This window comes from Hydra vulgaris, chromosome 13 (genome assembly GCF_038396675.1).
Source record: "Hydra vulgaris chromosome 13, alternate assembly HydraT2T_AEP".
NCBI lineage: Eukaryota > Metazoa > Cnidaria > Hydrozoa > Anthoathecata > Hydridae > Hydra > Hydra vulgaris.
In genome coordinates, this window is record NC_088932.1 from 28,295,112 (window position 1) to 28,305,033 (window position 9,922).

Genomic DNA, 9,922 nt, shown 5'->3' on the forward strand with positions numbered 1-9,922 from the left:
AGTTGCAAAAACTAGCATAAGTGCAAATCGGCATAGATGTGACATAAATGCGCCGAATAAAATTGCAAACATTGGTATAAGTGCGAATTCACTTGTGCCAATGTTTGTAAATTTTTTTGGCGCACCTTTGCCAGTTTTCGCAACTGCTTCACACGTATGCCAGTGTTTGCAATTTTTTTTTGGCGCGCTTATGCCAGTTTTTGTAACTGCTTTGCACTTATGCCAATGCTTGCAATTTTTTTGGCGCACTTATGCCAGTTTTTGCAACGCTTCGCACCGTTTACTTACCCCAACTACTTTACAACGTTTACTTTAATTCTAGGCTGATTTTAGAAAACAAAAAGAGATTAAAAAAAATTAAACGAGTCAACCCCCCCCCCCCTACACCTCACACATAAAAGGATAACCAAACTAAGGAATTGACCATACTTAAACGAGCGAGAGCGCAAAATGAGAAGACGTTTTAACGTTTGCGCTCATCAAAAAATTTCGTGGTTGATTTATTTCATAACTTTTAAAAGTGAACTTTTTAAATGTATAACGATGTTCACATTTTTTTTGTTTTATTTAATAAAACAAAAAAATATTTATTTAAATTGAGCAACAACTGTCTAAAAAACTATGATTTATTAATTTAAACGAACAGCTAGATATTACATAAAATAGAAACATAACTAAAATTAATTTAAAGTTCTTTTTTGGTTTTCTTTTTGGACTTTGAGTCCGGTAATTTAAAAGGTTTAGTTGCTTCTGATTTTATAAATTCAATAAAGCTGTCTACTTCGCGTGCAGAATTGTACTTCTTGGGACTCTGTTTATTTTCAGCTGGTACCCAGTAGATAGTAGGAAATCTTGGGTAAAAAAAAATTTTAATAGAAAAGAATATTTACAGTAGTCAATAATGAAAATTCAAAGAGAGAAAGAAAAAAAATCAACTTTTAAAACTCAATGTTAGCTCAAATGATTTTACTCACCCACTGACTTCGTAAGGAGGTGGTACATCGTTTGCAGTAGCATCCATTTTTGCAATAACAATATCTTTAACACCAGCTAACTTTTCACCAAGTTCCTTATACTTAGGTTCAAGAGATTTACAATGACCACACCATGGAGCATAAAACTCTATAAGCACATCTTTAGTTGGATCATTAACAATCTCATTGAAATTCTCTCCCACAACAATCTACAAATTAATAAAATGCATTAAAACTACCGTTAAATAAAAAAGCTGTATAACGTCGAATTTGACGATGAAAGCAAAATATTAAAATATTAACACACTTTAACTGGACCATTGTTATCGACAGGTAAAGGCTCAGACTTAATGTATGGTTTTAATTCTTGATTCTTGAACTCATTTGTAAACCTTTCAAGATTCTCAACACTAAAATCTGTTGTCATCTTAAACTTAGAGCCTTTTACATCAAATGCCACAGCATTGGGATCAAGATTTGATTCAACAGTATCAAATCCTAAATCAGTAAGTTGTTTGGTGTAATCTGCTCGAGCACCAATAGCAAAATTAATTTCATTTACAAACTTCTTGGCCACTCTAGCAACACGATTTCTCCAGTATTTAGAACCCTAATAAATAAAAATATTTGAATATTTATAACATATTGCAATGCTTTGAAATATATTTCGACATACTATGAACATATCATGAAAAGTTGTTAAATAAGTGGGTAAAAAAGAAGAAAAAGAAACGTAATAATTCTTACTTTAGGATTTTTCTTCCAGTCTACATCATAATATACAACAACTAATGGCCTTGGGAACTTATCTTCTGTTTCAGGTTTAATTTGACCCACAATTCCATTGGCTTTTTCTGTTATAAATTTAATAATATTAGAAGTATCTAAATCAGTATTCAGTGTTTCTTCAGCCTTTTCAAAGTTGGCATGTAAATGTTTTGGGCGGTACAGCACTAACTCACTAATTAAAAAGCATAAATAATTGAAAAAGTATAAAATTAATACTAGTATATAAACAATTGTGAAGAACAGCATAATGACAACATAGATATCTTGTTACAACACATTTCAATTATCAGTTACCATAATTCAAAAGATATGTTTTAAAATAACTTAAGTTAAAAACATAAATTTTGAGTTATAGGGGAAAAGAAAATCTGCAACCATTACAATAGTTAATATGAAGTTTCTTTTAAAAGAGAAATGTACTAGTTTTAAGAATGGAAAAAATAATCTTACTCTTTATGTCCTGCTTGTTTATTGATTTCATTACTTAATGAGTGTGCAAAGTTAAAATCAGTTCTTTTTTGATCAGCTGCCTTCATAAAACTTTTAAATTTATGATCTTCACTGGTGAAAAAACCTGAAAATATTTTTTTTTTATATTTACATATTCTTGCCTGTTTGTTCTAAAGTTTTTCCATTAAAATTCACTTTAAATCTAATGCTAAAAAGCAAAATAATGGAATAAACTTGAAAACTTGAGAAAGAGTTTTCCTTTCATTGAAAAAGCATTTACCAAAAAGACATGGTTTTAGCATGAAATATATTTTTACAGCATTTTTGCAAATGTGTATTATTATTTTGAACAAAATATTTTTTACGAACTTATTCTATTACTTCAACAAAAAAAAAAAAAACAATTATATCAGAATTTATAACAGTTTTTGAAAACTATTTTCTTACACAAAACAGTCAGAGATTTAAACTATTATATTACCAACTACTTACCAACAATAGTTACATCAGCTGCATCTGACAACTTTAGCTGTAGATGTTCAAAATCTCTCAATAGTACTGAGGAAGGTCCAGAATTCTTTTTCATGTAAGAAATAATCCCAGCAGATTCACGTGGACCATCATATTCTTGTGAAAAACCACCATTTCGAAAGATTTTTAATGTAGGATAACCACTGACACTATATTTGCTACAGCTTTCTTTTCCTTCTCCAACACAATCAACCTAATAAAATTTAATTTTTGGAAGAAAGAAAAAAAAAGAATTTGTGTAGTTTTTGTCAGTAATTTTAGTAGATTAAAAACTTGCTTATATTTAATTAACATATTGAAATCACTTTTATATTAACTTAAGAAACTCTAACCTTTGCTAGTTTAACAGGGGGGTCATTTTTGAGAAGAGCAGTAGCAGCAATTTCATACTCTGGTGCTAATCTTTTACAATGCCCACACCTAAAATAAAAAGCTGTTAAATAATATGGTCAAGGGATATATTAAATATTATAATGCATTGGAATTCAACAGAAACTACATTAAGTTGCTTAATGATTTGTAAGCAATTGCGCAGCACAACAAAAAATATTTGACGTTTGACAAAAAACTTTTTTTTTTATTTTGCTTAATTTACAATTAATCAAAAACCTTGAGGTTTTTACTATTAATAAAAAACTTGCTGCATGAATGTTTTTTGAAAAGAAGTTTTTGAAGGTAAGGATTCCTAAGCACTAAAACATATCAAATTTGTTTGAAACTTTCCATATAGATTAAAAAAGGGATGAGTAATCAAATAGGATGGAAATCTTTTTAAAATTTATACATAATTTCTTAGTTCTCAGCGTTTAAAAAATCTAAGTTCAGCTTATTAAAAAAAAAACATTTTTCAAAAAGGTTTCGTGTGAAAAAAGGAAATATGGCCTTTCCTCTATTCAAACCAAGTATTTTTCTCGAAAAAATGGTACTTTGGATTTTTGTGTAGAAATTATGTATGTTATGTTTTTTTTCTGACACATTATTTGTTTTGATTTTTGCTCTTGATTTTTTGTTTTATTTTATTTTGGTACATAACAAAGTCAATTTTCATATTTATGCCAACACCAATATTTCTGTTTATGAAGCATACATTCAATTGTATCTATTCATATGTGCTGCATGCACATTTATTTGCACCTAGTCATTTCAGTCTTGTTCAATTCAGTTAATGTTCACAGTTTTAAAACTTGTGTGATTTGGATGGGTTTAAATAATATATCACTTAGATAAGATTATAAAAAGTTAAAGCAATTTTTTTTTACAAGAGACCTTTCTGGCATTAAACTATTTTGCAATCCAGGAATAACTACTTTTATTGTTATTTTAAGCATAACATTAAAAAAAATATTTTAATTTTTTTTTTGTGCTATATTAATAATAATGAGAGAAATTTACCAAGGAGCATAAAATTCAACCAAAATTATTTCTTCATTTTCTATTCCAGATTTAAATGTTGAATCTGTTAATTCTAAAACATCACTACAAAGAACAGTACTAATTGAAATTAACACGAGGATAAAGCCAACCGCCATCTTGGGCTGCGTTCGAGCAAAAACGTCAACAAAACTTTAAACTAGAATTTACTGCAGTTTAAATCGTATGGTGGCAAGTTCCCATTGGTTACAATTTTAAAATCTTCATAATGGTAACCTCCGGTACTTATTATTTAGGGATGTACTTATTATTAATTAGGGATGAAATTAATGTTAAGAATTAAAATAAAACTTTTTAGCCGGAAAATATTTTTAAGCTTTGCTGAACTAAAATTTAAGTAATACAAATATAATAGAATATTATATAAAAAAAAAAAATAGTAATAAAAAAAAAATTGTTGCGCTTTTTACAGCGACCGAACCTAATTTAGTACATTGGGGATAAAAGTTTTTAGACTATGCTGAAAAATGTTGACATTTAAAAAAATTTCGTAAGAGATTTGTGCCTGTTGTACCAGATTAACTGTTGATAACTGCATTTTTTATTGAGTAAAGGTTAAACTAAAATTTAAAAATAAAAATAAAAATTTGTTCGCTAGTTCGTCGTTCGTAAATGACTTTTGCCTAGATTTGAAGTTAGAGCTTTTTAGGTTACACCGTCAGATATTTTTTGAAAATCTATTTAAAAAAATTGAATTTTTGGTACTTAGCTCATTTGATAAGCATTTTATTGCAGATTAATAATATAAAAAGTGGATTCTCAATTTAATTTTTTTTTTAGGATTTTAGGATAAATTAACTTTTTTTAAATAAAGTTCCATAGCAACAGCCTGAGTAGCGCAAAACATCCATAAGCACAAGTAACTAATTTTAAGTTTATTCTGCAATTGATAAGTCATAAACCCAAACATGTTCATAGTAGTTTTACATTATTACTTTTTCAAGTTAAAAATAATTTTTTTATTTTTTTAAACTTTATTTAGTTTTTCAGTTTACATTTATTGTCATATAATATAAACAATATTTTAATATATTATCCAGGGCCGTACTAATGGCGGGGCCGGCCGGGCCGCAGCCTGAGGCGCCAAATTTGGGAGAGCGCAAATTTTAATAAATTAAAAAAACAATAATCAGTTTATGAAACAAATTTTCACGGCGTCGCTGCAGTTGATAAGAAAATTAATTAAAATTCCGCCTCTTGACACAAACTTCTAAATATTAAAGCTCATTTACTTAACAAAAGAGCGCCCTTTAACACTAACATACCTGTGATAACTTTTGAACATTATGATTCTATTATAAATCGAACCAAAAAATTATCTGGTGCTGAATTTAAGAAGAAAAGAAAACAGCGCTAAGAAAGTGACGAGAAACTTCAAAACTGTTTCAAAAAGTGGTTGGTTACAAACTCAGTGGAAAAACAAATTCTTTCAGAGGATATTTGTATTGAAATTAATGACAATTCAACAGATCCTCCAATTGACTTAAGTTCAGATCATCATTTGGAATTAATTGAAGAGGATATTTTCATCAGCCAAAGTCAAGAAGAATTTTGCGCAACTGATTCAGAACCAACAAGGGAAGATAGAAATGCCCAGCTTTCAGGCCCAGATGAAATGGACGAGGATGAACTTCATTCAGAAATCTCAGAAATTGCAGTGGCTTCGGAATAAAATTTTTAACACAGGGATCCAGCAACATGGCCTAAAATAACGAACAAAACAAGATGCTTTTTGATTGAGCATGGGCCAGAGCAAGACAGAAGAGAATTTTTCCCAAACACGTTGTGTGATTTTGACAACAGAATGCAACACTTCAGCTCAAAATGGTATGAAAAAGTTCATCCCAATGGTGAAAAATTTGTTCGCACTTGGCTGCAGTACAGCAACAAAAAAGATTCTTTATTTTGTTTTTGCTGACAAAACCCTTTGGAAATTTCTTAGCAATTTCCAAAGGGTTTTGTGACTTGAAAAAACTAAACCCAAGAATTACTGAGCATGAAAACAGCAATGAACACCAAAGATGCTATTCTGGTTGGAAAATTCTTGAAAAAAACCTCAAGGAAGGAAAAACCCTGGATTCTGATCTGCAGAGAGTTATTAGCGAAGAGATGAAAAAGTGGAGAGACATCTTGAAAGTGATTGTTGATGTAATTTTGTTCTGTGCCAAGAACAATCTTACCCTTCGGGGAACAACAGAAGACATCGGCCAACAAAACAGTGGCATTTTTATGAGCTTAATTGAGTTGATTAGCCATTATTATCCTTTCGTGGCTGAACACATTGCGTCCGTTAAAGCAAAAAAAACCACAACATCCTACTTTTTTCCTCGAATTCAAAATGAGCTTATTGAGTTACTTGTGCAGAAAGTCAGGAACAAAATTTTGTCAAACATCAAAGAAGCTAAATACTACTCTGTTCTGTTCGACTGCACTCCAGATGCCTCAAAGAGCAGATGACGTAGATCATCAGGTATGTCCAAATCAGTGATGAAACCTGCACAAGTAAGGAAAGCTTTGTGGACTTCATTGAATCTCACTAAAAAACCGAAACGAGTCAGTAAGATTTGTTCCATACACAGCTCGCACTTTAAATCTTGTTGGTGTTTATGCTGCTGAGGTTTCCCAACTCATGATTACGTTTTTTGAAAAGGTTCAAGTCATCTTTAACTTTTTTTCAAGCTCCACGTCAAGATGGGAAAAACTGATGAAAACGTTGACCATCTCATTAAAGGGAAACAGTGACACAAGGTGGTCTGCCAAAAAAGAAGCAATCACACCATTGCACAGACAAATCAAATACGTTCTTCAAGTTTTGGAATCCATTATCCACAATCCCATGACATATGCTGTCACAGTTAGCATATGTCATGGGATTGTGGATAATGGATTCCAAAAGTTCTTCTCATTTAAATCTATTTCAGATTTTTGTGTTTGTCGGATTTCTGGTGTCAAATTCTTTCTCTAATTGACCGGGAAAACAAACTGCTTCAAACAAAAACCATTTAAATTAACATTGTCGCAAAAAAAATAAAAGGATTGAAAGCATTCAGAATCTTCGAGATTTCGAGAGTTGGGGTGGACAACACTATCAAAGATGCCACAGAAAAAGCTAACCAGAGCAGAATTGATGGTGGCTTTCCAATCAAGAGGAAGCGCAAAGTGAAGCTGAAAATGACTTTCATCTTCTCACAGCAGAAACAGAATTCGGATCTCACTGCAAGCTTGTGTTTAATTACACAATTGGCGGTTTGAGGCTATATCTGCTGTATCCTCCAATTTTGACTTCCTTAGTGGGCCTTCACTCTCTAAAAGTTCAGTGGATGAACTCAAGAAAATAGCTGCAAATTTATCTCAAATTAACAAGGCAGATTTAGATTCTTTTGATTTCCAGTCAGAAATGGCAAGCTTTAAATATCAAGCTGCCGCAATGATGGACGACTTTGAAAAATCTAGCCCGATCGACATTTTGCAGCTCATTCATAAATATTCTTTGACCGATGCTTATCCCAACACGGCAATTGCTATTTGCATCTTCCTCACCATACCAGTCACAGTTGCTACATGTGAGAGAAGTTTTAGTAAACTTAAGCTCATAAAAAACTATATGAGGTCAGCAATGGGCCAAGAACGTTTGTCTAGTTTGGCTATAATTTCAATTGAAAATGAAGTGGCAAACAACATTGATTTTGATGATGTCAATAGTGAATTTGCCTCAAGAAAAGCCAGAAAAGTGACATTGAACTAAAGTTTGTGAAACATTAATGACAAATTTTACTTATAACTTGATGTGATAAATTTTGTGATCAATAAATCATTTTTTTCGTTTAATTTTTTTATTTAGGGAGGATGGGGGGGGGCGCAATTTTCTTTGCTTGCCTGAAGCGCAAAATTAGCTCGGTACGGCCCTGATATTATTCATTGAAAAAATAATATTCTTTAATTTATTTTCAAAAACTGTAAAGAGATTGACAAATTGAAATTGGGATCAACAACTTTATTCCAAAGATAAGGTGCTCGTAAAGTTATACAAAATTGATTAAACTTTGTTTGACAAAAGGATTCAATAAAATAGCTATTATTTCGCAAACTAAATTTATTCTTTGCCTTAAGGGTGCATATATCTTTATTACCATTTAATAATGGGTTATTCATACTACAAAACGTAAAACATAAGGTATTATAAATGTTAAGTTTATAAACGTTTAAAACATTCATATCTTTGAATAACGGTTTCGTATTTGAAAAACGATTTAAAAAATATATTGACATGTTTTAATGCTGATAAAGACGTCGTAATTTTCTTTGCTTGCCTGAAGCGCAAAATTAGCTCGGTACGGCCCTGATATTATTCATTGAAAAAATAATATTCTTTAATTTATTTTCAAAAACTTTAATATTTTTATGGGTAGATTTTAAAAAATGATGAAAGGAAATATCAGTAGAAGATATCCTTTAAGCAAGTTTACTTCCAATACCTGTAAAATATTTATTAAATTCAGATGCTATTTCATTCGATTCACATATACATGAGTTGTTTGTTTTAATCATTTTGGGTAGGTTATTTGAGCAGGTTTTTTGTTTTCCTGTTATTTATTTTATAATTTTCCCAAAATGTTTTGAGTCATTTTTATATTTAGTAATAGAGAAAAGAGAAAAAAGCAGCTTTAGAATTCAGAAATTTTATAAAAAATAAAGTTATATATGATAATACAATATAAAGTTAAGTTTGAGTTGACAGAACGAGTTAAAAAAGGTCAGTTGTTATTTATTAGGGGTTGTCAGTACAGTATCTACTTTAAATTGTGTGATGCTGTTGTGTTGTCAACTCGTTGTAAAAGATGTGTTTTTTGGAAAAGTATATATAAAAATTACAAACAGTTTTTCGAAACAGTTATAAAGTATTCAAAAAAGCAGTATTATACTAATAAAAAAAAACTAACTGCAAAAATGATGTACAAAAAATGTGGCGCATAATGAAAGAGGTGATATAAACAAAAAGCATAAGCACTAATGGATTTCCCAAAAAACTCATTATAAAATAATCGTAAAATTACTAATGATTTTTTAATCTCTAGTTTTTTCAATTATGCGTTTGTTAATACGAGCCCAAGTTTGGCTTTAAAAGTAAAAACAGTAAAACTAGTTTTAAATCAAACTTATCCTCTAAAAATGATCTTATGGAAATTAATATGTTATGTGAAAAAGACCTATTTGATGCTGTAATTTTATTAAAACCAAATAAAGGTAACTTATTTACTTACATCATCAACTCTACAGTTGATGATAGAAGCAGCAATGTAATTTATTTAAAAACTCCACTTTTATTTACAATTTTAAAACAATTCTATTTAAAAACTCTACTCTTGCAAATTTTCACTCTTTCTTTAGAACAAAGAATCTTTCCTGATAAACTAAAATCTGGAAATGCAACTTGTATCGTAAATTACAGGCCTATTTCAATACTACCATGTTTTCAAAATATTAGTACATATTATGTATTAAAGAATGTACTACTTTTTAGATATTATTAACATCCTTTATAAAAAACAATTTGGAATCGAAAAATTTCACTCGCCTGATGAGACGATTGTTCATCTTGTTCATAATATTCTTAAATCTTTTGATGAAAATAAATATTCTTTAGACGTTTTTATTGATTTAAGCAAGGCTTTCGACTCTGTAAATCATTATATTTTATTAACCAAATTAAAAAACTACGGTTTTAATTACTCGAACCTTCAATGATT

The 9,922-nt window shown here is 30.1% G+C and overlaps 2 protein-coding genes across 2 annotated transcripts; one reads left to right on the forward strand and one right to left on the reverse strand.

The window, feature by feature from the left end:
* Nucleotides 1–612: 612 nt before the first annotated feature.
* Nucleotides 613–4,354, reverse strand: LOC100203161 (protein disulfide-isomerase A3). Its single transcript, XM_065815345.1, has 8 exons — nucleotides 4,137–4,354; nucleotides 3,077–3,164; nucleotides 2,706–2,937; nucleotides 2,214–2,337; nucleotides 1,722–1,935; nucleotides 1,282–1,584; nucleotides 975–1,183; nucleotides 613–851 (listed from the first exon to the last, which is right to left on the reverse strand). The coding sequence occupies exons 1-8, from the start codon at nucleotides 4,271–4,273 to the stop codon at nucleotides 686–688; spliced, it is 1,473 nt and encodes a 490-aa protein (XP_065671417.1). The 5' UTR covers nucleotides 4,274–4,354; the 3' UTR covers nucleotides 613–685.
* A 1,563-nt stretch (nucleotides 4,355–5,917) lies between these two features.
* On the forward strand, nucleotides 5,918–6,632 carry LOC136089778 (uncharacterized). Its single transcript, XM_065815866.1, has 2 exons — nucleotides 5,918–6,002; nucleotides 6,118–6,632. The coding sequence occupies exons 1-2, from the start codon at nucleotides 5,918–5,920 to the stop codon at nucleotides 6,630–6,632; spliced, it is 600 nt and encodes a 199-aa protein (XP_065671938.1).
* The last annotated feature ends 3,290 nt before the right edge of the window (nucleotides 6,633–9,922 follow it).